We start from the raw sequence: 26,833 nt of genomic DNA on the forward strand, positions 1-26,833 counted from the left end.
TTCTGCTGAGCTGCCATGTCAACACCTATGGATACTGATCAGCTTCCATACTCGTTTGCGTAGACCAATAGGCTACCTGAATAAAATTCACAAGTTGAAAGTAACTCCTCCTACTTTTCTTATTTAAACAAGCTGTATGTGAAAGTAAATTCGGAGTGAGGTTGGGTTTATGTTGGCTACATTGACATGTGATTTACCCAAAGGACACTATCATTTCAACGTGTAGCTAGGTTTACTGTCATTCATTCATGGTAACAAGTAGTTACCATTAGCCCTATAAATAGGATGCCAAATTCATGACATTAATATTAAGCCTTTACGTTTGGATATAGTTTTGTATAAATATGTTATTCATCGTTTCTATGGATAAGATAATATCCAAATGTAAATGTCTCTTATATTGATATCATGAGTTTGGCGTTATATTTATAGAGCTAAGTTGCCAAAAGGCAATCTTTGACATGATAACAAAACTTTCTGTTTAGTGTATACCCCTGGTAAAGGCAATCTTTTCCATGGTAACAAAATGTTCTGTTTAGTGTATACCCCTGGTAAAGGCAATCTTTTCCATGGTAGCAAAACTTTCTGTTTAGTGTATACCCCTGGTAAAGGCAATCTTTTCCATGGTAGCAAAACTTTCTGTTTAGTGTATACCCCTGGTAAAGGCAATCTTTTCCATGGTAGCAAAACTTTCTGTTTAGTGAATACCCCTGGTAAAGGCAATCTTTTCCATGGTAACAAAACTTTCTGTTTAGTGTATACCCCTGGTAAAGGCAATCTTTTCCATGGTAACAAAACGTTCTGTTTAGTTGCAAAATACACAAAAAAAAATGTTTTTCTTCTACTTAAATGTCTGAAAAGCCTAATCATTTACTGTAAATTGATATTTTGTGGTTAAACTGAAATACTACTTATGATCATTTCTCTCTCTGCCCAACATTAGAAAAACAGAAGTGGTCTAAGCTGAAGGACCAGTGTTGCTGGTGTGTGTGTGTGTGTGTGTGTGTGTGTGTGTGTGTGTGTGTGTGTGTGTGTGTGTGTGTGTGTGTGTGTGTTGGATTGGGAGCAAAAATACACATTTCCATTTTCTGCAAGATAATAAATAAATCTGTTTCTTCTTCTCTTTCTCCTCGTTGTTTCAGACTGTGGGGAGAAGATCACTCTATGTATCTCCGTCCTCCTCTCCCTCACCGTCTTCCTGCTCCTCATCACAGAGATCATCCCTTCCACCTCCCTGGTCATCCCTCTGATTGGAGAGTACCTCCTCTTCACCATGATCTTCGTCACTCTCTCCATCGTCATCACCGTGTTTGTCCTCAACGTCCACCACCGCTCCCCGGGGACCCATAAGATGCCTCGCTGGGTCCACTCTGTCTTCCTGGACCTGATCCCCAGGTGGCTGTTCATGAGGCGGCCTGCGCCGGACGGAAGGAAACGCAGGTTGTTGATGCTCCAGCAGGGGGCAGCGATGGCATGGCACCAGGGACGGACCATCACCGCCAGACCAGCAGGTTAGGTGCTGATAATGATGAGGACCACATGGGAAATCAGTCCCTAGACTCTGTGTGCATCCCAAATGGCACCATGTTTCCTCTATACTGCCCTGACCAGGACAAATGGCACCATATTCCTTCTATACTCCCCTGACCAGGACAAATGGCACCATGTTTCCTCTATTCTGCCCTGACCAGGACAAATGGCACCATATTCCTTCTATACTCCCCTGACCAGGACAAATGGCACCATATTCCTTCTATACTCCCCTGACCAGGACAAATGGCACCATGTTTCCTCTATACTGCCCTGACCAGGACAAATTGCACCATATTCCTTCTATACTGCCCTGACCAGGACAAATGGCACCATATTCCTTCTATACTGCCCTGACCAGGACAAATGGCACCATGTTTCCTCTATACTGCCCTGACCAGGACAAATGGCACCATGTTCCCTATATGCTTCCCTGACCAGGACAAATGGCACCATGTTCCCTATATGCACCCCTGACCAGGACATATGGCACCATGTTCCCTCTATACTGCCCTGAGCAGGACAAATGGCACCATGTTCCCTATATGCTTCCCTGACCAAGACAAATGGCACCATGTTTCCTCTATACTGCCCTGACCAGGACAAATGGCACCATGTTCCCTATATGCTGCCCTGACCAGGACAAATGGCAGCATGTTCCCTCTATACTGCCCTGACCAGGACAAATGGCACCATGTTCCCTATATGCTTCCCTGACCAGGACAAATGGCACCATGTTCCCTATATGCTTCCCTGACCAGGATAAATGGCACCATGTTTCCTCTATACTGCCCTGACTAGGACAAATGGCACCATGTTTCCTCTATACTGCCCTGACTAAGACAAATGGCACCATGTTTCCTCTATACTGCCCTGACCAGGACAAATGGCACCATGTTTCCTCTATACTGCCCTGACCAGGACAAATGGCACCATGTTTCCTCTATACTGCCCTGACCAGGACAAATGGCACCATATTCCTCTATACTGCCCTGACCAGGACGTACCACCACCACCACTACCAGACTACCAGATTAGTTTCTTTACATTTTTAACCAGAAAGTCCCATTGAAGTCAGACAACCTTTTTCCTAAGTGAGACCTGGGTCCATATCCACAAAGAGCCTCTTTAGTCATAAGTGTCCCACCTAGTGGACAGCTGTCCTCACCAGTTCAGAGTTGAGGCCTAATTCATATTATATGCCTAAGTACTTATAAACACTAGGATAATAAATAATCACATATTTTTCTTAAAGTTATTTCATGAACCTAAATCATGTTATTTCAAGTTGTCCCTTTGGAGCACATGCTAAAGCGATTTAGAGTAGATGAATGGGAGTGATCAGCAGGGCCGGATAAAGAAATCACAGGCTGTAGGGCTTTTTTCAATTCATCGGATCATGGACTCTACAAGGTGTTGAAAGTATTCCACAGGGATGCTGGCCATGTTGACTCCAATGCATCCCACAGTTGTGTCAAGTTGGCTGGATGTCCTTTGGACAGTAGACCATTTTTGATACATGAAACCCATCATCGTTCATGACACAAACCAGTGCGCCTGGTACCTACTACCATACCCTGTACAAAGGCACTTCAATCTTTTGTCAAAGGATTCTCAGACCATAAGATACAAAATTCTCTGGTCTGATGAAACCAAGATTGAACTCTTAATGCCAAGCGTCACGTCTGGAGGAAACCTGGCACCATCCCTACGGTGAAGCATGGTGCTGGCAGCATCATGCTGTAGGGATGTTTTTCAGCGATATGAACTGGGAGACTAGTTAGGATCAAGGGAAAGATGACCGGAGCAAAGTACAAAGAGATCCTTGATGAAAACCTACTCCAGAGCACTCAGGACCTCAGACTGGGGTGAAGGTTCCCCTTCCAACAGGACAATGACCCTAAACGCAGGAGTGGCATTGGGACAAGTTTCTGAATGTCCTTCAGTGGCCCAGCCAGAGCCCGGACTGGAACCCGATCAAACATCTCTGGAGAGACCTGAAAATAGCTGTGCAGCGATGCTCCCAATCCAACCTGACAGTGCTGGAAAGGATCTGCAGAGAAGAATGGGAAAAATTACTTTAATCGCTGCCAAAGGTGCTTCAACAAAGTATTGAGTAAAGTGTCTGAATACTTAAGTCATATTTCCATTTTTTTTAAATATAAATTAGCAAACAGTCTTGTTTGCTTTGTCATTATGGGGATTTTGCTTTGTCATTATGGGGTATTATGTGTAGATTGATGAGGATTGATAACGTAACAAGTGGAAAAAGTCCAAAAGTCACTTTCCGAAGGCACTGTATATACAGTGGGGAGAACAAGTATTTGATACACTGCCGATTTTGCAGGTTTTCCTACTTACAAAGCATGTAGAGGTCTGTCATTTTTATCATAGGTACACTTCAACTGTGAGAGACGGAATCTAAAACAAAAATCCAGAAAATCACATTGTATGATTTTTAAGTAATTCATTTGCATTTTATTGCATGACATAAGTATTTGATACATCAGAAAAACAGAACTTAATATTTGGTACAGAAACCTTTGTTTGCAATTACAGAGATCATACTTTTCCTGTAGTTCTTGACCAGGTTTGCACACACTGCAGCAGGGATTTTGGCCCACTCCTCCATACAGACCTTCTCCAGATCCTTCAGGTTTCGGGGCTGTCGCTGGGCAATACGGACTTTCAGCTCCCTCCAAAGATTTTCTATTGGGTTCAGGTCTGGAGACTGGCTAGGCCACTCCAGGACCTTGAGATGCTTCTTACGGAGCCACTCCTTAGTTGCCCTGGCTGTGTGTTTCAGGTCGTTGTCATGCTGGAAGACCCAGCCACGACCCATCTTCAATTCTATTTTTGTCTCATCAGACCACATGACCTTCTCCCATTCCTCCTCTGGATCATCCAGATGGTCATTGGCAAACTTCAGACGGGCCTGGACATGCGCTGGCTTGAGCAGGGGGACCTTGCGTGCGCTGCAGGATTTTCATCCATGACGGCGTAGTATGTTACTAATCGTTTTCTTTGAGACTGTGGTCCCAGCTCTCTTCAGGTCATTGACCAGGTCCTGCCGTGTAGTTCTGGGCTGATCCCTCACCTTCCTCATGATCATTGATGCCCCACGAGGTGAGATCTTGCATGGAGCCCCAGACCGAGGGTGATTGACCGTCATCTTGAACTTCTTCCATTTTCTAATAATTGCGCCAACAGTTGTTGCCTTCTCACCAAGCTGCTTGCCTATTGTCCTGTAGCCCATCCCAGCCTTGTGCAGGTCTACAATTTTATCCCTGATGTCCTTACACAGCTCTCTGGTCTTGGCCATTGTGGAGAGGTTGGAGTCTGTTTGATTGAGTGTGTGGACAGGTGTCTTTTATACAGGTAAGGAGTTCAAACAGGTGCAGTTAATACAGGTAATGAGTGGAGAACAGGAGTGCTTCTTAAAGAAAAACTAACAGGTCTGTGAGAGCCGGAATTCTTACTGGTTGGTAGGTGATCAAATACTTATGCCATGCAATAAAATGCAAATTAATTACTTAAAAATCATACAACGTGATTTCTCTCACAGTTGAAGTGTACCTATGATAAAAATGACTGACCTCTACATGCTTTGTAAGTAGGAAAACCTGCAAAATCGGCAGTGTATCAAATACTTGTTCTCCCCACTGTATGTTGTATATACTCCCATAGAAGAGACAACTCTTTGGGGCCCCTTCCCGGACACAGATTCATCCCAGTCTTCCACTAACAACCACTCTCAGTGAACATGTCTTTTAAGTCCAAGCCTAGACAATCTGTGTCCTGGAAACCAGCCCTATATGTATTTCAAATTTCTCAAATTAATTTCCTTCTTTCTCCCAGGCCTAGGCCCTCCTCCTTTCCTCAGCACCTCAGCCAGCTGGCTCCGGGACGGAGGAGGGACAACGGAGGACCTCCAAAGACGGAGCCCCTGTTATGAGGACCTTGAGCTGGGGGAGCTGACGTCCTACTTCTCCTTCCGTCCTCCGTCACCCAGACCTCCGGGCTCCACCCCTCCACCCCAGCAGAACCATCCACACCCGGGGGCAGGGCAGCCCCATAACCGCCTGGATGGAGGGGTTGAAGGAGGAGGAGGAGGAGGGGTGCATAGAAGGGTTAACCTGACCCAGCGACCGGCTAACTTGGTGTCAGACTCTAGAGGGATAGAGTTCCCTTTGTCTCCCAGCATGATACGTGCTCTGGAGGGACTGCACTATATCGCAGACCACCTGAGGGCAGAGGATGCTGACTTTAGTGTGAGTATTTATGACGTAGTGTGGTTATGGTGTAACATAACTTGCAACAGACTTTAGTGTGAGTGGTTATGGCATACAGATCCTTTGTATTCCAGTAAAAGGATCTTTCCATTTCTGAAATGCCAAGTATCTACAATGACTATACAGTTTACCCAGAAAAGCACTGTGTTCCTGAAAACCATTTGGTAGTGCCGGTACACCGTTATATTGGTTATGACAGGCATAAGGTTACACAGATGAACAGGGTAGTATTTGTAGCTCTAATATTGCACATAGCTGCTATTTTTTTGTAGAACATTGAATTACAAAGATTGTTCAACTTAAACCATCATGATCATTGCACTAAATCCAACTAAAAGTGTTACCATTCATTCATGTCTCTCTCTCTCATCTCACTCTCCATCAAGGTGAAGGAAGATTGGAAGTACGTTGCCATGGTGATCGACCGTATCTTCCTGTGGATGTTTATCATTGTATGTCTCCTAGGAACCATTGGACTCTTCCTCCCTCCCTGGCTGGCTGGCATGATATAGGACCTGTACTCTTCCTCCCTACCTGGCTGGCTGGCATGATATAGGACCTGTACTCTTCCTCCCTCCCTGGCTGGCTGGCCAGCATGATATAGGACCTGTACTCTTCCTTCCTACCTGGCTGGCTGGCATGATATAGGACCTGTACTCTTCCTCCCTCCCTGGCTGGCTGGCCGGCCAGCATGATATAGGACCTGTACTCTTCCTCCCTCCCTGGCTGGCTGGCCAGCATGATATAGGACCTGTACTCTTCCTCCCTCCCAGGCTGGCTGGCCAGCATGATATAGGACCTGTACTCTTCCTCCCTCCCTGGCTGGCTGGCCAGCATGATATAGGACCTGTACTCTTCCTCCCTCCCTGGCTGGCTGGCCAGCATGATATAGGACCTGTACTCTTCCTCCCTACCTGGCTGGCTGGCCAGCATGATATAGGACCTGTACTCTTCCTCCCTCCCTGGCTGGCTGGCCAGCATGATATAGGACCTGGACTCTTCCTTCCTACCCGGCTGGCCAGCATGATTTAGGACCTGGACTCTTCCTTCCTACCCGGCTGGCCAGCATGATTTAGGACCTGGACTCTTCCTTCCTACCCGCCTGGCCGGCATGATTTAGGACCTGGGGTCTGGGCCTGAGATCTACCATGCCTGGCCGGCATGATTTAGGACCTGGGGTCTGGGCCTGAGATCTACCATGCCTGGCCGGCATGATTTAGGACCTGGGGTCTGGGCCTGAGATCTACCATGCCTGGCCAGCATGATTTAGGACCTGGGGTCTGGGCCTGAGATCTACCATTCCTGGCACAAGACTGGCTGGCATCACCTAGGACCTGCAGACTTAACCTCTACCTTCTGCCCCCGGAGCAGGCTGGCACAGTGGAACTAGCACTACGACAATGGTGTGCAGTAACTTGAACCAATAGGTTTTTTTATTGCAGAAAATGATGGTTTAGGAAGAGATGAACTGTTACGGAACATCATGTTCAAGCAGGCAGAGGACCGTCGGGCACGGTAACAGTGCAAAAGCGCTCTCTAGTGGAAGCTTTCTGTTCCACAGGGGGAAAAAAACTGGAATAAACAGAACTGAGGAATTAACTAGATGAATGACTGGCACTACCAATGTACTGCTTCATATTGGAGAAGCAATGACTTGTGGGTAAATGCTATCCAATAAGGTGACTGTCTGCTTTTTACCTCAAAGGACAAATAAGTTGCATGCTCTACTACTGGAAAAATAAAAAAATTGATAATATGAACACTGAATCAGTTTGCATTGCAAAGCAGAGCAGAACATATTTATATTGACTGAGCTGTTCCAGATCTCTGATGCTGTTGCTGCCATAACAATATCAAACACAAGCTGCTGTGGTAATAAATACTGTATAGACAGAAACGCATGTTTTTAGTTAACTGATTTAATGTTTGCACCAAGAGTACTGATTGAAGTCTATACATTGGCCTAATGTAAGAGAATGGGAACATCCTGAACAAAAAAACACAAAAAAATGTTTGTTAATAACCACAATTACGACACAAAATTATAATTTTTGTAACGTTGGGACTATAATGTTCTATCGAGCATTAAAGTTTTCACATCCTTGATCTCAGAACTGTTTTGATGTGAATTCTTCTTTCATAACCCAGTAAGGTCGTCACCTTAAAGGTAGCCCAAGTACAGAGTATAGATAGATAGTAGTTTATGGCTCTGAAATGTCAATCTGTGTTCAGCCATGAGGTTCAATCAAATACACATCTTAATTAGACATGTTCAGTTTTAAAGAAGACTGTAGCTATTTGAATACATAAATGATAGATGAATGCACTATTTACATAAAATAGAGTCAGAACACCATCATCAAATACATGAAGAAATGTATTACGATCATCAGAGTAATTACTGTCGTCACTTAACAACTCTGTCACATCAACGTTTACTTACTTTAAGATTTCTGACAGTGTCGCCGTTGTTTTTATTTTCTTGCGTTGCATTATTGCTGGCTAGACTAGCCTAGACCATACTTAGGAGGGAGATGGTAAAGACTTGTTCTGATTGGTCCATCTGTATTTGTTCATGCTTGTGATTGGATTGAAGATTGCGCTAAGTTCAAATGGCTTTATGCAGATATAATTTTCAAGTTTTTCCATTTTTTTTCCACTTAACATTAACTTTAAAAAAAAGTATAATTTCACAGATATAGGAATAAATCCTCTCTAGGGTATGTGGGACGCTAGCGTGACATTGCAGAGAGCCAAATTCAAAAACAGAAATACTCATTATAAAAATTCATAAAAAACATACAAGTGTTATACATCGGCTTAAAGATTAACTTCTTGTTAATCCAACCGCTGTGTCAGATTTCAAAAAGGCTTTACGGAGAAAGCAAACCATGCGATTTTCTGAGGACAGCGCCCAGCACGTAAAAGCATACAAGCATTTTCCAGCCAGGTCACAAAAGTCAGAAAGTCACAAAAGTCAGAGAGTCACAAAAGTCAGAAAATAGCGATAAAATTAATCACTTACCTTTGATCTTCATCTGGTTGCACTCACAAGACACCCAGTTACACAGTAAATGTTCGTTTTGTTCGATAAAGTCCCTCTTTATGTCCCAAAAACACTGTTTTGTTGCCGCGTTTTGTTCAGCAATCCAATGGCTCCAAGGCGGTCACAGCAGGCAGACGAATACGTACTAAAAGTACCGGTAAAGTTCGTCGAAATATGTCAAACGATGTTTATAATTAATCCTCAGGTTGCTTATTGTCTTTATAATCAATAATATTTCAACCGGACTATACCGTTTTCAATAGAAAGGAAAAATAACAAACGTGAGCGCGCCAGATCAGGTCTGCAAAGCTCCTCTGTCCTCTGACCAAAATGGCTGTTTACTCGTCATTTTTCAAAATAAAAGCCTGAAACCATGTCTAAAGACTGTTGACATCTAGTGGAAGCCATAGGAACTGCAATCTGATTCCTAACCCATTGGATTCTCTATAGGCACCGAGTTGAAAAACAGCCACATGAAAATAATTCCACTTCCTGGATGGGTTTTTCTCAGGTTTTCGCCTGCCATATCAGTTCTGTTATACGTACAGACATTATGTTAACAGTTTTGGAATCTTTAGAGTATTTCCTATCCAGATCTACCAATTATATGCATATCCTAGCTTCTGGGCCTGAGTAACAGGCCGTTTACTTTGGGCACGCTTTTCATCCAGAGGTGAAAATACTGCCCCCTACCCAAGAGAGGATAACCATTATTAATTATATGTAACTAATTCCTTTTTGACTAAAAATGTATAGTCCCAAGGTCTTGTTTTGTCACAGTGTCTGACATGTTTATTAGAAATCGTTCCCATTATCTCTATTCATACCCATGACGATACAGCTGAATAAAAGATATGGGGAAACATTGAAGGGTGCAGTATAGTCAAATATTTTCAAAAAGGGCATTTTCATAACTTTCCTAAATTCTCTATCATAGCACAGAAAACATACTTTTACTTATAAAAAAAAATACTGTAAGTTGAATTTAATATACTACAAACCTGATGTAAAAACGGAAAGGTAATGGGTAGTTTATCTATTTGGTCAGACTCTTAGTCTAGAAACAAATATTACACAGACCATGAAACAACACGTATGCAAATTAATAAATCTATTGATCTGGCCAGTATTACCCAAAACATGTGAAAATAACCTAGAAGTAAATTAACCTGGATACCTAAACAGATAGAGAGACTATTTAAAATAACCGATACAATTCAAGACACGAGATGATACAGAAATCACAACACCAATTACAAAAAGGGAAAGTCATTTTTTCTGATCGTTTTAATTCTGACACACTTAATTCAACTTAAAAGGAAACCTTGACCACTGTACTGCCAAGTCACTCCCAAGTCCATCCATTCAGTCGCAACATACTTGGCTCTGACCCGTCCTCCAGTTAAAAAAAAAAAAAAAAAAGTGGGTGTCCTGTGGGTATTTACCCCACTATGGGGTCTCCGGTTTGGGCTTGGCAAGGTTGGCCCTGACCCTGGCCTGGTCCACAGCATCCAGAAGGTTCTTCCCATCCATGGCCAGGTTGTGTGCTGCAGTCAGCATCTGTTTCTTACACTCTTCCTTCAGAGAGGTGATGGCGTTCTGCTGGGCCAGACGCATCTTACTGATCAACTCTGACATGTCGTTGTTCAACAGCTTCTGGGTTCCCTCGATCTGACCAGGGGGAGGAGAGGGGAGAAGGGAGAGAGGGAGTTGGGAAGAGGAGACAGGGAATAGTTAGTCAACTCTGACATGTCGTTGTTCAACAGCTTCTGGGTTCCCTCAATCTGACCAGGGGGAGGAGAGGGGAGAGGGGAGAAGGGAGAGAGGGAGTGGGGAAGAGGAGACAGGGAATAGTTAATCAACTCTGCAATGTCGTTGTTAAAATTGACCACGGGGACAGATGTGAGAGGAGGGGAGGAGAGGAGAGAAGAGTGGATGAGATAGGGAGATAGATATTATACAACAGTCTGGACGCTGGTCTGTTTTCTGCTTAATAATGTGATATATAATCACTCTTACCTCTGTCCTAATGGACTTATGGAGGGTGGGTAGAATATCATCCACACTGCGTATCAGACTCCTTAAGGTCAGCCCTACAGACTGGAGAGAGAGAGAGAGAAGACAGTTGACCTTTAACCTTATAATGCACCTGTATCCGTATAGCTACTGCATTATTACTATTATACAGTGTTGGAAGTCAGCAGCTCCGTGTCTTACCTTGATGGCGGTGATGTACTCCTCAGGCTGTAGTGTGTTCACATCGTTCTTCAGCTGCACCACCACCTGGACCAGCTCCATGACCGCCTGGTACACCTTATCATCTGAACGGTCTAGCTCTGCAGTGGGTCGGGCCTGGGCTGTAGGGGCGACCTGGGCCGTAGGGGCGGCCTGGGCCGTAGGGGCGGCCTGGGCTTTCGGGCCGGTGAGATGCAGGGGCTTGTCTGGCGGGGCTGGTTTTCAGAGTGGAGAGTAGGATGAGAGAACAAGAATGAATGGGGAGAGGATGAGAGAACATTAATAAAATGTGAGCTTATGAGCGAGCAAGAATAAAAGGGGAGAGGGGATGAGAGAGCAAGAATAAAAGGGGAGAGGGGATGAGAGAACAGGAATAAAAGGGGAGGGGGGATGAGAGAACAGGAATAAAAGGGGAGAGGGGATGAGAGAACAGGAATAAAAGGGGAGAGGGGATGAGAGAACAGGAATAAAAGGGGAGAGGGGATGAGAGAACAGGAATAAAAGGGGAGAGGGGATGAGAGAACAGGAATAAAAGGGGAGAGGGGATGAGAGAGCAAGAATAAAAGGGGAGGGGATGAGAGAACAAGAATTAAAGGGGAGGGGATGAGAGAGCAAGAATTAAAGGCGAGGGGATGAGTGAGCAAGAATTAAAGGCGAGGGGATGAGAGAAGGAGAGAAGCTTAAAGCTGTGTCTTTTAGACTTACATTTGATACCACCAGATATTCTATTTCTAGGGTATTCTTAAGGTTTACCACTCACCGTGTCCAGTCTCTGGTTCTGGTAACTGCAGACAGAGAGAAAAATAATATTATATGACAATATACTATATTAACCTGATAAAGAAAGATGGCACTGCAGTGGATAGTAGCCGTCTGACGGACTCCTGGCCAATTCTGCTATTTCGTGTGTTTTTTATGCTGATCATAACTTTTTTTTGGCATAATGTCTCTGCCATCATTTCCTATGACCAAAAATAGCTTCTGGACATCGGAACAGCAATCAGTAAACTCAATTTAGATTAAAATGTCTACATCGACCAGTCAGGAGCTCTGGACGTTTTGCTTACTCAGGACCAGGCCCTAATCCCCGGGACTTGAAAGAGGAAGCTGTTGCAAAGAGAGTCAGAAAAGGCAGCATTCTGACGAGACTACGTCGGCGAGCAAATAGACCGCCATTGCCCTCTGTTCTATTGGCGAATGTTCAGTCAGTGGAGAAAAAACTGGATGAGCGCCTATCGAGACTATCCTATCAACCTGAAAAACTGTAATACTCTATGTATTTCTATGAGTCGTGGCTGAAAGAGGACATGGAAATTATACATCTCGTTGGTTTTTCTATGCATAGTCAAGACTGGACGGCAGACTCGGGTAAGATGAGGGGAAAGAGCGGTGTGTTCTTTGTTAACACAGCTGGTGTGTGATCTCTAATGTTAAAAGGAAGTCTCAAGTTTTTGCTCGCCTGTATTAGAATACCTGATGATAAACTGCAGACCAGAGTATTTACCAAGAGAGTTTTCATCTATAATGTTGTAGCTGTCTATTTACCACCACGAACCGATGCTGGCACTAAAACAGCACTCAATGAGGTGTATAGGGCCAGAAGCAAACAGGAAAATTCACATCCAGAGGCGGTGTTTCTCATGGCCAGGGGTGTTAATGCAGGGAAAACAGCGTGTCACCTGTGCAACTAGAGGTGACAAAACTCTAGATCACTTTTACTCCACACACAGAAACACATACAAGGCCCTCCCTTGCCATCCCTTTGACATATCAGATCATGGCCCTATCCTCCTACTTCCTGCTTACAAGCAAAAACTCAAAACAGGAAGTATCAGTGACATGCTGAATACACAAGTGGTATGATGAAGCGGTACTAAGCTACAGGACTGTTTTGCTAGCAAAGACTGGAATATGTTCCGGGATTCATCCGATGGCATTGAGGAGTACACCACATCAGTCACTGGCTTTATCAATAAGTGCATCGACGACGTCGTCCCGACAGTGACCGTATGTACATACCCCAACCAGAAGCCATGGATTACAGGCAACATCCACACTGAGCTAAAGGCTAGAGTTGCCACTTTCAAGGAGCCGGACGATTATAAGAAATTCTGCTACCACCTCCGATGCGCCATCAAACAGGCAAAGGGTCAATACAGGACTAAGATCAAATCTTATTACGTCGCCTCTGATGCTCAGTGGATGTGTCAGGGCTTGGAAACTATCACGGATTACAAAGGGAAATCCAGCCGCGAGCTGCCCAGCAACACAGGCCTACCAGATGAGTTAAATGTCTTCAATGCTCATTTCGAGGTCAGACCCATTAAGAAAAGGCCTGTGGAAAAACAGACCCAAACAGACCCATGCTGGTTCAGATCTGAGAGACCCGTTCTGATCTGAGAGGACCGTTCTGAGAGACCCGTTCTGATCTGAGAAACCCGTTCTGAGAGACCCGTTCTGATCTGAGAGACCCGTTCTAGATCTGAGAGACCCGTTCTGATCTTAGAGACCCGTTCTGATCTTAGAGACCCGTTCTGAGAGACCCGTTCTGAGAGACCCGTTCTGATCTGAGAGGCCCGTTCTGAGAGACCCGTTCAGCTTCGAGAGTCAAAGGGAAGAGAAAGAAACCTCTGACTGGGTGCTGCAGCTCCATCAATAAACAAGCGATATTGGCCAAATGATTCACCTCACGGTTCAGCTGTCTGAGATTTAAGCACAAATGCATCAAGGCATTGCATGAATATAGGCCGGTAGACCTAGGCATCCACTGTATGCTATTAATATTAAATAAATATAAAGTAAGAGAAGCTTAGGCCTAGCCCTAGAGAAACCGTGACAAAGACATTGAACCTTTATTTAACTAGGCAAGAACAAATTCTTATTTACAATGACAGCCTACCGGGGAACAGTGGGTTAACTGCCTTGTTCAGCGGCAGAACAACAGATGTTTACCTTGTCAGCTCGGGGATTCAATCCACCAACTTTTCAGTTACTAGTCCAATGCTCTAACCACTAGGCTATTTGCCGCCCCAAAATATGCAGGCGCCATGTTCTCGACACCGACATACATTTATTTTTCCTTGTCATACTGGGTACTACTGCTATACCGAGACCAAATTAGAAGGAGGCTAATTTGTTAATCTTCGATCAGAATATGTTTTATAGAGATAAGCATTATATTGTTAGGTTGAAGGAGTAACTCTGGTAGACCTAAATTCTTCCTCACCTCAAGTTCAACTGTTGGAATAAGTTGGAGCACCGCCTTCATTGAACTGTAGTAGCTAAGTCTAATAATAGCCACACCACATCAATAATTCACAAAAGTGTATTTATTTTGCTATTACCCTAATAAAGTTAAGTCAAGTCATTGTTTATAGAAAAAATACCAACAGTTGATTACAGTGCATTCAGAAAGTATTCAGACCTTTTCCAGATTTTGTTACTTTACAGGTTTATTCTAAAATTGATTAAATAAATGTTTTCCTCATCAATTTATACAAAATACCCCATAATGAAAAAGCGAAAATGAGTTTCAGAAATATTTTATTTACATAAGTATTCAGACCCTTTGTCATGAGACTCGAAATTGAGCTCCAGTGCATCCTGTTTCCATTGATCATCCTTGAGATGTTTCTACAACTTGATTGGTGTCCACCTGTGGTAAATTCAATTGATTGGACATGATTTGGAAAGGCACACACCTGTCTAAATAAGGTCCCACAGTTGACAGTGCATGTCAGAGCAAAAATCAAGCCATGAGGTCGAAGGGGCCAAGGTTGGGGGGCGAAGGTTCACCTCCCAACAGGACAACGACCCTAAGCACACAGCCAAGATAACGCAGGAGTGGCTTCGGGACAAGTTTCTGAACGTCTTTGAGTGGCCCAGCCAGAGCTCGAATTTGAGCCCGATCCAACATCTCTGGACAGACCTGAAAATAGCTTTGCAGCAACGCTCCCCATCCAACCTGACAGAGCTTGAGAGGATCTGCAAAGAAGAATGGGAGAAACTCCCCAAATACAGGTCTGCCAAGCTTGTAGCGTCATACCCAAGAAGACTCAATGCTGTAATCGCTGCCAAAGGTACTTCAACAAAGTACTGAGCAAAGGGTCTGAATACTTATGTAAATGTAATATTTCTGTTTTTTATTTGTAATCCATTTGCCAAAATCTGTTTTTGCTTTGTCATTATGGGGTATTTTGTGTAGATTGATGAGAATTTGTTTTATTTAATCAATTTTAGAATAAGGCTGTAATGTAACAAAATGTAGAAAAAGTCAAGAGGTCTGAATATTTTTAGAAGGCAGTGTATCTACCTCAATTACCTCGTACCCCTGCACATTGACTCAGTACTGGAACTCCCTGGTACTCCCTGTTATAGCGCGGCAGGTAGCCTAGTGGTTAAAGCGTAGGACTAGTAACCAAAAGGTTGCTAGATCGAATCCCTGAGCTGACAAGGTAAAAATCTGTAGTTCTGCCTCTGAAAAGGCAGTTAACTCACTGTTCCTAGGCCCTCATTGAAAATAAGAATTTGTTCTTATCTGACTTTCCTAGTTAAATAAAAAAAAATAGCCATGTTTTTTTTCTACTTGTGATTCGTTATTCACTGTGTTTTATTTAATTCCTCGTGTCACTATTTCTTTCTAATCTGTAATTTTTTATCTTTATCTTTGTCTTTGCATTGTTGTGAAGGACCCGTAAGTAAGCATTTCACTGACAGTCCACACCTGTTGTTTACGAAGCATGTGACAAACAACATTTGATTAGATTTTTGTTGATAATCATACCACTCTATACAGCTATACTACAGCTTAAACATACTGTAATTTCACATTGCAGTAAAGTAAATTATGAATTCGTAAAAAATTAATTGTGACCTCATGTAAATGGATTGAACCGCAACTAAAACAATAGAAAATGCTAACATACAGTAACGCTATACTTAAATCTTGCAGATATAATGCTTTATAACTTGTTATAAGCATCTATTAGCCGTTATTATAACGTCTTATAATAAAGCGTAACATATGTTGCACGTACCAGTGGGTTGGTGGTGCCCTCCTGTACCATGGGGCCCTGTAAAGAAACATATAGGTTCAGATTCATTTGACACAATATCAACACCGACCCACATTTGGCACGGACCCCATGGGCCCCACATGGACCGTCAACTTACAGAACACTGAGAGTTATAGGGATTGTTACTAGGAATACGGGATGGTTGTTAGGACTACCGGATGGTTGTTAGGATGGACTAGGGGTTGGTTGTTAGGACTACCGGATGGTTGTTAGGACTACGGGATGGTTGTTAGGATGGACTACGGGATGGTTGTTAGGATGGACTACAGGATGGTTGTTAGGATGGACTACGGGTTGGTTGTTAGGATGGTCTACGGGATGGTTGTTAGGATGGACTACGGGATGGTTGTTAGGATGGACTACGGGATGGTTGTTAGGATGGACTACGGGATGGTTGTTAGGATGGACTATGGGATGGTTGTTAGGATGGACTACGGGATGGTTGTTAGGATGGACTACCGGATGGTTGTTAAGACTACCGGATCATTGTTAGGATGGACTAGGGGGTGGTTGTTAGGACTACGGGACGGTTGTTAGGATGGACTACGGGATGGTTGTTAGGACTACCGGACGGTTGTTAGGATGGACTAGGGGGTGGTTGTTAGGACTATGGGATGGTTGTTAGGACTACCGGACGGTTGTTAGGATGGACTACGGGATTGGTGTTTAAGACTACGGGATGGTTGTTAAGACTACGGGATGGTTGTTAAGACTACCGGATGGTTGTTAAGACTACCGGATGGTTGTTAAGACTACCGGATGGTTGTTAAGACTACCGGATGGTTGTTAGGATGGACTACGGGATGGTTGTTAGGATGGACTACGGGATGGTTGTTAGGACTACCGGACGGTTGTTAGGATGGACTACGGGATGGTTGTTAGGACTACGGGATGGTTGTTAGGACTACCGGATGGTTGTTAGGATGGACTACGGGATGGTTGTTAGGACTACACGATGGTTGTTAGGATGGACTACGGGATGGTTGTTAGGACTACACGATGGTTGTTAGGGTGGAATATAGGATGGTTGTTAGGGTGGAATACAGGATGGTTGTTAGGACTACGGGATGGTTGTTAGGACTACGGGATGGTTGTTAGGACTGCGGGATGGTTGTTAGGACTGCGGGACGGTTGTTAGGACTACGGCACGGTTGTTAGGACTATGGGACAGTTATTAGGACTATGGGACAGTTATTAGGACTATGGATTTGTTGTTAGGGCTGCAGGATGGTTGTTAGGACTCCGGGACTGTTGTTAGGACTAGGGGATGGTTGGCAGGATGGACGATGGGATGGTTGTCAGGGCGTACTAAGGGTTGGTCGTTAGGATGGACATCAGAATGGTTGTTAGGAAAGACCAGGAGATGGTTGATAGTGTGGATAGGGGGCCGGTCGTTAGGTTGTAAATGGGGCTGGTTAAGGTGGACTAGGTCTAGGGGTTTAAAGGTCGGAGGTATATTCCCCACCAGGAGTCTCTCCTCCTTGGTCAGCCACTTGTTGTCCTCCATCATCTGTTGTTTCTGATGTCTCATCGTCTCCTGCATACGCTGTCTCTCCATCTGCCACAACCGCTGGGCGTCTTCCTTACTGGACGGCTCCACCATCAACTCTCCCTCCTGGTGGAAGGGAGACATGCACACACACACACACACACACAAAAGCATGCAAGCACACAGACACACACACACACATGGTACAGAGCAAGTAATACTTGGGCTTATAGCAATAACACAAGGCTTTAAAGGGCAAGGACATATGACTGGGACAGTCCTCAAGACTACAACTAGATAACTAGTCTAACAGGAAGTAGACTAAAACTAGATGACTAGTCTAAAAGGAAATTGGAACTAGATAACTAGTCTAAAAGGAAACTAGAACTAGATAACTAATCTAAAAAGAAGGAAACTAGAAATAGACAACTAGTCTAAAAGGAAGTAGACTAGAACTAGATAACTAGTCTAAAAAAAGGAGACTAGAACTAGATAACTAGTCTAAAAAAAAGGAGACTAGAACTAGATAACTAGTCTAAAAGGAAGTAGACTAGAACTAGATAACTAGTCTAAAAGGAAACTAGAACTAGATAGCTAGTCTAAAAGGAAACTAGAACTAGACAACTAGTCTAAAAATAAGAAAACTATAACTAGATAACTAGTCTAAAAAGAAGGAAACTAGAACTAGATAACTAGTACTAGTCTAAAAAGAAGGAAACTAGAACTAGATAACTAGTCTAAAAGGAAGCAGACTAGAACTAGATAACTAGTCTAAAAGGAAGTAGACTAGAACTAGAAGATAACTAGTCTAAAAGGAAGTAGACTAGAACTAGATAACTAGTCTAAAAAGAAGGAAACTAGATAACTAGTCTAGATGTCACGACTTCCGCCGGAGTCGGTCCCTCTCCTTGTTCGAGCGGTGCTCGGCGGTCGACGTCACAGGCCTTCTAGCCATCACCGATCCACTTTTCATTTTCCATTTGTTTTGTCTTTGGTTTTTACACACCTGGTTTCAATTCCCCCATTACATGTTCATTATTTAACCCTCTGGTTTCCCCCATGTTTGTGTGCATGTTTGTTCTATGTTGATGGCTGTATCTGATGGCTGGTATTTTGTAGTCTAAAAGGAAGGAAACTATAACTAGATAACTAGTCGAGAAGGAAGGAGACTATAACTGTCACGCCCTGATCTGTTTCACCTGTCCTTGTGATTGTCTCCACCCCCTCCAGGTGTTGCTTATTTTCCCCAGTGTATTTATCCCTGTGTTTCCCGTCTCTCTGTGCCAGTTTGTCTTGTATGTTTCCAAGTCAACCAGTGTTGCTGCTTTTTGCATTCTCCTTTTTTAGTCCTCCCGGTTTTGACCCTTGCCTGTTTCTGGACTCTGTACTCGCCTGCTTGCCTTGACCACGAGCCTGTCTGCCACTCTGTACCTTCTAGACTGGTTCTAGAAGGTACAGAGTCTGGACTGACCTTCTAGACTGGACTGATCTGGTTTTGACCTTTTTGCCTGTCCACGACCATTCTCTTGCCTATCCCTTTGGATTAATAAATATTGTAAGACTTCCACCATCTGCCTCCTGTGTCTGCATTTGGGTCTTGCCTTGTGCCGTGATAATAACTAACTAGATAACTAGTATAAAAGGAAGTAGACTAGAACTAGAGAACTAGAGTCTTGAAGGAAGGAAACTAGAAAACTAGAGTCTAGAAGGAAGGAGACTAGAACTAGAGAACTAGAGTCTAGAAGGAAGGAGACTAGAACTAGAGAACTAGAGTCTAGAAGGAAGGAGACTAGAACTAGAGAACTAGAGTCTAAAAGGAAGGAGACTTGATAACTAGAGTCTAGAAGGAAGGAAATAGACTAGAACTAGATAACTAGACTCTAGAAGGAAGGATATAGACTAGAACTAGATAACTAGAGTCTAGAAGGAAGGAAATAGACTAGAACTAGATAACTAGAGTCTAGAAGGAAGGAGACTTGATAACTAGAGTCTAGAAGGAAGGAAATAGACTAGAACTAGATACCTAGTCTAGAAGGAAGGAGACTAGAACTAGAGAACTAGAGTCTAGAAGGAAGTAGAGTAGAACTAGAGACCTAGAGTCTAGAAGGAAGTAGACTAGAACCAGAGAACTAGAGTCTAAAAGGAAGGAGACTAGAACTAGAGAACTAGAGTCTAAAAGGAAGGAGAGTAGAACTAGAGAACTAGAGTCTAAAAGGAAGTAGACTAGAACTAGAGAACTAGAGTCTAGAAGGAAGGAGACTAGAACTAGAGAACTAGAGTCTAAAAGGAAGGAGAGTAGAACTAGAGAACTAGAGTCTAAAAGGAAGTAGACTAGAACTAGAGAACTAGAGTCTAGAAGTAAGTAGAATAGCGCTAGATAACTATTCTCACCCCCATGCTGCGTCGTCGTGGAGATATCATGGGCACCACCAAGCTGTTGCTCATGGAGTCGACAGGAGTGGTGTAATCACAGGGACTGGCCAGGTCTGGAGAGCTGGCACAAAGGGCCTCATTCAGCTGAATGTGCAGACCGATACCGTTTCCAAAACGACCCCCGGGTTTCATCCTGCAGGGCTGGAGACACAGGGGCAGAACTGGTGACGAGCGGTTAGTAACGTATATGCAAATGCTAACAACGCTATGACAGAAAGGCATTGATGCAGAAGGTGTGTGTGTGGGGGGGGGGGGGGGGGGTCATCAAGAAGATACTGTACGATACTACCTTAGGAGGAGGTTCGTTGAAGTTGATCTTGGTGTCAAAGAACTTGGTGGAGCGTTGTCTGTCTCTCTCTCTTTCTACCTCCTGCTCCTTCTCCATCCGATGGACGTCACTGTTACAGAACACACAGACAGTTTAGTAGGTGGCATGCTAGGCACTTAGAAGACAAGAGACAAATAGCTTGCAACAATGAGACCCTGGATCCCATTCCAGTCAGATGCCAGCGTTACATCAGGCTTGACATTGAAATGATCTGACACGTCTGCTGTAATATTAGAAGCAGCAACAGCACTGCGAGTTGTCTGACTGGCAGCTAGATTGTCGCTTTACTTTGCCTTGAGGAGCAGTCAAGGTATAGTTTTTTTACCATACGGTGTCCAAACACCTAACAGGGGGATTGCAGTATTCCTTTTGATGTCCGTGTGTCCAGGGACATCTCAAGGACTAGAAACACAAACTCTCCTCACGCTGAGCGCTGTTAACAACTCAACATTAACTACAACATGCTGAGCCCTGTTAACAACTCAACATTAACTACAACATGCTGAGCCCTGTTAACAACTCAACATTAACTACAACATGCTGAGCCCTGTTAACTCAACATTAACTAAAACATGCTGAGCCCTGTTAACAACTCAACATTAACTACAACATGCTGAGCCCTGTTAACTCAACATTAACTACAACATGCTGAGCCCTGTTAACAACTCAACATTAACTACAACATGCTGAGCCCTGTTAACAACTCAACATTAACTACAACATGCTGAGCCCTGTTAACAACTCAACATTAACTACAACATGCTGAGCCCTGTTAACTCAACATTAACTACAACATGCTGAGCCATGTTAACAACTCAACATTAACTACAACATGCTGAACCCTGTTAACTCAACATTAACTACAACATGCTGAGCCCTGTTAACAACTCAACATTAACTACAACATGCTGAGCCCTGTTAACAACTCAACATTAACTACAACATGCTGAGCCCTGTTAACTCAACATTAACTACAACATGCTGAGCCATGTTAACAACTCAACATTAACTACAACATGCTGAACCCTGTTAACTCAACATTAACTACAACATGCTGAGCCATGTTAACAACTCAACATTAACTACAACATGCTGAGCCCTGTTAACTCAACATTAACTACAACTTGCTGAGCCATGTCAACAACTCAACATTAACTACATGCTCAGGCTAGAGTACCTGATCTTGATGACAAATTTGGTCAATCTAAAGTTAAATAAAGAGGTCATTTGATGGATTTAAACTTATTAAAGAGGTCATTTGATCAATCAAAAATCTCAAACTATTGAATGACTCTTTTTCTGTGCCGAAAGACGTTTTATTGACAATGGTGCTGGCTTCGCCCAGTCCTCATGCATTGGACAACTGAGATATATATTGTTATGCTTTTATTGTTGATCTCTGGTAATGTGCGACCAAACCCTGGGCCGGTAGATACCATGCAATCTCTACTGACTCCCTATGATTTTAAAAACAGAGAAGATTTTGGCCTCTTGCATGTTGTCAGAAGTCCATTTCCAAAAGTAGACATGATTATAATATGGGCCAAAACGACAAACATAATGATTTTATCAGAAACTTGGCTAAAGAAATCTGTGTCAAATAACTGGATTTCTATTGATGGGTACATGTTTTTTGTTGAATGGATTGGATAATCTGCTAGGAGGTAGCTACTTAAAGTCCCCAGGACATTTACAGTATTAGGCAAGACTGCCTTCTCTTCTTGTGCACCAGAGGCATGGAATAGTCTTCAATCCATGCTTCGTCTAGATATGTTAGTGCCACTGAATGAATTTAAAATATTGATGGGAGACTCTGTTACAGAGAAGTGTAAATGCTTTTTTTTAGGCTGGATCATGTTGTATTGTATTGTTGTATGTTTTAACTCTGTAATGTATAGATTTTTGCTGCCTTCTTGGACAGGTCTCCATTGAAAAAGAGACTCTGGGTCTCAATGGGCTTTTCCTGGTTAAATAAATGTTAAATAAATAAAATGTTGTAGACATAATATGATCAATGTAAAGTTGTTGACGACGTAATATGATCGATCTAAAGTTATTGAAGACTTAACTTGATCAATCTAAGAACCACGGAGAAAGTTGATTACACGTTAATGAAATTGTGAAGGAAAATAGTTTTCTCTTGAATCTATTTTAACCCAAAGGACGGCTGGATGTTGGTATACATTTAGGTATTTATGGTTTCATCTTCCTATCCGAATGCATTGTATGCAGCTGGCTATACACTCGTATCCCCCGTGGATCGGTTCGTACCTAAAACATTCTCCATTCAGGCTGCAAAGATATTGATTTCCTCCTTAACTCGATTTAATTGCGAGACGGGGGAAAGAACTGAGAAAATATGCATACTTTCTTTATGAAACACTATTTTCCACCACCATGCTAGAGTGGCTAACGCTACTTCCTGATGTTGCGCCCTGCTGCGACCTGATTGGCTGAACGCTATACGCAACAACCGGGACTATCTGAGATGGATCCTGAGGTAAAATTTGGCTTACAAGTGAATGTCTGAGTGTTCTTCATTAATAATGTGTCTCAGAAGTTTCTGTCCATGAATGATGCAACCCGAAAAAACATGAAAGACAAGAGTTAATGAGTACTTGAGGTCGCCGAGAAAGTCTGGTCTGCTCTCCCTTAACTAAGGGAATAGTCTGGACATGGTCTGCTCTCCCTTGACTAAGGAATTAGTCTGGACATGGTCTGCTCTCCCTTGACTAAGGAATTAGTCTGGACATGGTCTGCTCTCCCTTAACTAAAGAATTAGTCTGGACATGGTCTGCTCTTCCTTAAATAAAGAATTAGTCTGGACATGGTCTGCTCTCAATTAACTAAGGAATTAGTCTGGACATGGTCTGCTCTCCCTTATTAACTAAGGAATGAGTCATACAGTATGTAGGCTACAGTAAGAATCTCATTGTCCCGCTGCTGTGCAGTACAGTGACATCTGACTAAGATTAAAACATGGTATCAGAAGTGCTTCAACCTCATCAAATATAAAACAGGAGAGATTATTTCAGAGAAAATAATAATGTTCCTTGAGTTTTGTTGGAGCTTAGAGTCATGAAAAGTAGCTAACAGCTCTCTCATGTCTCTTCATTGAGCAGCCGGAGCGGAGCCGTTGCTATGGATACTCAGACTCAGAGCCACCATGAGCAGACTGCATGCAGAGCGAGCAAAGCACAGTGAACGTGAGACAGACAAAGAGGAGCAGCTAATTAGATTTACTAACGGAGGGAGTTATTTCTAATTTCGGGTAGAAGCAATTAGGCCTGGGTAGTGTACAGCCTGAACGTCGCGGCCATGGATAGGAATCAGACTTAAGATTTCGTCTCTATGCAGGGATCTAAACCACAACCCTTTTCAAGTCCTCTCTTTGTGGCACACTGTTACCAGGCTCTATGTGCCAGCGAATCGAGCCTGGGGACAAAGTTATATCGTATTTAATCCAGATTGTCCAGCCCACATCAGTACTTGATGTTGACCAAAAAGAGGCTCTTAGATCTATGAAAAGGTCATGTGAGTATTGTCCATTCAAGTATCCAGGTCAGGGTAGGATCTTATCTTGACCACTTTCTCAGGTGAAGTAAGAATAACAAAAAACTGAAGACTTTTCAAAATACTTTATCGGACAGTTGTAGGTAGATTAGAGTACCTGATCTTGACGACCAGCTCGGTGAAGGAGGGTCTGTCGCGGGGGTCGTAGGCCCAGCAGCGGGTCATGAGGGAGTAGAGGGCAGGAGGGCAGTTGTCAGGTTTGGGTAGTCTGATGCCCTGCTCCAGCTGGTTAATGACATCACGGTTCTCCAACCAGAAGAAAGGCTGCTGCCCCTGGCTCAGGATCTCCCAAATACACACCGCTAGGGAGGGAGGGGGGAGGGAGAGAGTTATACATAGATACATACCACTATGGAGAGAGAGAGAGAGAGAGAGAGAGAGAGAGAGAGAGAGAGAGAGAGAGCAAGAGAGAGCAAGAGGAAGCGAGAGAGTGAGAGAGAGAGCAAGAGGAAGAGAGAGAGAGAGAGAGAGAGAGAGAGCAAGAGAGAGAGAGAGAGAGAGAGAGAGCAAGAGAGAGAAAGAGAGAGAGAGCAAGAGAGCGAGAGATGCACAGAAATGACCCCCCCTAAAAAAGGAAGACAGACTTACCGAACATCCAAACATCGCTAGCCGTGGTGAATCGCCTGAAGTTTATGGATTCTGGAGCCATCCATTTGATAGGTAATCGAGTCACAGAGGCTGTGGAAACGATTCAGAAAGATGCCAGTCGTTTTTGTATATATTTAGTAAATGTGGGGACACTATTTAAGATGTTATTACTCAATGTAAGATGGAAACATGTCTTCTGCTTTTTCCCCAACCACTCTGATATACAGAGCGTGCGGGGCGGCAGGTAGCCTAGCGGTTAGAGGCAGGTAGCCTAGTGGTTAGAGCGTTGGACTAGTCACCGAAAGGTTGCAACTTTGAATCTCTGTACAAAATCTTTCGTTCTGCCCCTGAACAAGGCAGTTAACCCACTGTTCCTAAGCCGTCATTGAAAATAAGAATTTGTTCTTAACTGACTTGCCTAGTTAAATAAAGGTAATAAAAAATAAAAACACAGGACAGTCTGGAGCAGAGGTTAACTGCATCTCTGACATTGTTGTCCATATATTTATATATTCTTAATTACATTCCTTTACTTTAGATTTGTGTGTATTGTGTGTATTTTGGGGAAATTGTTAGATATTACTTGTTGGAAATTACTGCATTGTTGGAGCTGGAAACACAAGCATTTTGCTACACTCGCAATAAAATCTGCTAAACTCATGCATGTGACCAATAAAATTAGATTTTGTTTGATTTGATTCGATCTGGATGAAACCTGTTTTTGCAGGGACATTTCCATTGAGCGCTTCCACCATTTTGAAATAGTCAACTGGGTGGGATGTCCTGTGTGTGGTTAAGGAAGGATCATATGATTCCGTCCAACTCATCGAAATAGTAGAAGAAGAAATTGACTACTTCAAAATGGAGGTGGCGCTGCCCATGAGCCCATGATGGGACAGCTTCACAGAACAGGTGTGTATCTCTATGGAGCACACAGACCACTGACCACCCCATACCTTTGTAATACTCTTCATCCTCAATGTATCTAGACAGGCCAAAGTCTCCCAGCTTAACGCAGTCTGCTGTGGCCACCAGCACATTCCTCACCGCTATGTCTCTGTTGGGATACAATAAACGGGTTAGTTGAAGTTGTCCAATAAGAAGACAGGGTTTTTGTTGTTCCTGCTACGTCTCTGTTTCGATACAATAAACGGGTTAGTTGAAGTTGTCCAATAAGAAGACAGGGTTTTTGTTGTTCCTGCTACGTCTCTGTTTTGGACACAATAAACGGGTTAGTTGAAGTCGTCCAATAACAACACAGGGTTTTTGTTGTTCCTGCTACGTCTCTGTTTTGGACACAATAAACGGGTTAGTTGAAGTCGTCCAATAAGAAGACAGGGTTTTTGTTGTTCCTGCTACGTCTCTGTTTTGGACACAATAAACGGGTTAGTTGAAGTCGTCCAATAAGAAGACAGGGTTTTTGTTGTTCCTGCTACGTCTCTGTTTTGGACACAATAAACGGGTTAGGGGGAGGCTATTTCACTGCAAAGATGTCAATGTATTACATATCTAGGAGTGTGATGGAGAGTTGTGTTTTCTGAAGAGGAATATGATGGCCAACATGGGATACGGGTGTCAAGATGGCTGTCCTATCTGTACACCATGTTGATTCCCTCTAGTCTAGGTAGACCGACCTGTGCACCATGTTGATTCCCTCTAGGTAGACTAGAGCTTTGCAGATCTGCAGGCTGAAGAGAACTAGCGTTATGTTGGTGAGCTTGTTCTTGTTCTCTGTCAGGTAGTTCTTAAGCTGAAAAACAAAAAGGAACATAATTATGGGATGGCAGACGGCAAGTAGCCTAGAGAGGAAGAACCCAACAACTATTTGAGAAGGACCGGTCACACAAATGTCCTAGCTGGCAAAGGTCGGCATGGATACTGTCATTTATCGGCGTAGTAACAAATCCCTACCTTGCGACCCCAAAACTGTTCAAACCCTTCTTGTTGGAGGAGAGAAAATGTTGCCATGACTTTATGTGTGTTTATATGATACCTGAGTGACTCAACAAAATCAGGAGGGTCCTCCTGGGGGGGGTCGAGGCTCCTGCTCACTTAAATTGGCCATGATACAGTGGGGGGAAAAAGTATTTGGTCCCCTGCTGATTTTGTACGTTTGCCCACTGACAAAGAAAGGATCCGTCTACAATTTTAATGGTAGGTTTATTTGAACAGTGAGAGACAGAATAACAACATAAATATCCAGAAAAATGCATGTCAAAAATGTTAGAAATTGATTTGCATTTT

At 43.4% G+C, this 26,833-nt stretch overlaps 2 protein-coding genes across 5 annotated transcripts in view; one reads left to right on the top strand and one right to left on the bottom strand.

Annotated features, from left to right (window-relative positions):
- Positions 1-7,930, top strand: part of LOC106571024 (neuronal acetylcholine receptor subunit alpha-2) — a 61,642-nt gene extending 53,712 nt beyond the window's left edge. For both annotated transcript variants that reach the window (XM_045695526.1, XM_045695527.1), the window contains exons 7-9: positions 1,143-1,511; positions 5,389-5,801; positions 6,209-7,930. In XM_045695526.1, the coding sequence (XP_045551482.1) occupies positions 1,143-1,511; positions 5,389-5,801; positions 6,209-6,334 (908 nt within the window). In that variant the 3' untranslated portion in view covers positions 6,335-7,930. The remainder of the gene's footprint in view (positions 1-1,142; positions 1,512-5,388; positions 5,802-6,208) is intronic.
- Positions 7,931-9,632: 1,702 nt separating this feature from the next.
- LOC106571025 (protein-tyrosine kinase 2-beta) overlaps positions 9,633-26,833 on the bottom strand; it is a 67,986-nt gene continuing 50,785 nt past the window's right edge. For all 3 annotated transcript variants that reach the window (XM_045695528.1, XM_045695529.1, XM_014143653.2), the window contains 12 exons: positions 26,224-26,339; positions 25,546-25,646; positions 24,590-24,679; positions 24,099-24,303; positions 20,390-20,498; positions 20,059-20,241; positions 17,644-17,793; positions 16,140-16,175; positions 11,864-11,888; positions 11,086-11,318; positions 10,888-10,968; positions 9,633-10,539 (listed from right to left, as the gene is read on the bottom strand). In XM_045695528.1, the coding sequence (XP_045551484.1) occupies positions 10,318-10,539; positions 10,888-10,968; positions 11,086-11,318; positions 11,864-11,888; positions 16,140-16,175; positions 17,644-17,793; positions 20,059-20,241; positions 20,390-20,498; positions 24,099-24,303; positions 24,590-24,679; positions 25,546-25,646; positions 26,224-26,339 (1,551 nt within the window). In that variant the 3' untranslated portion in view covers positions 9,633-10,317. The remainder of the gene's footprint in view (positions 10,540-10,887; positions 10,969-11,085; positions 11,319-11,863; positions 11,889-16,139; positions 16,176-17,643; positions 17,794-20,058; positions 20,242-20,389; positions 20,499-24,098; positions 24,304-24,589; positions 24,680-25,545; positions 25,647-26,223; positions 26,340-26,833) is intronic.

This window comes from Salmo salar, chromosome ssa15 (assembly GCF_905237065.1).
Source record: "Salmo salar chromosome ssa15, Ssal_v3.1, whole genome shotgun sequence".
Taxonomy (NCBI): Eukaryota; Metazoa; Chordata; class Actinopteri; order Salmoniformes; family Salmonidae; genus Salmo; species Salmo salar.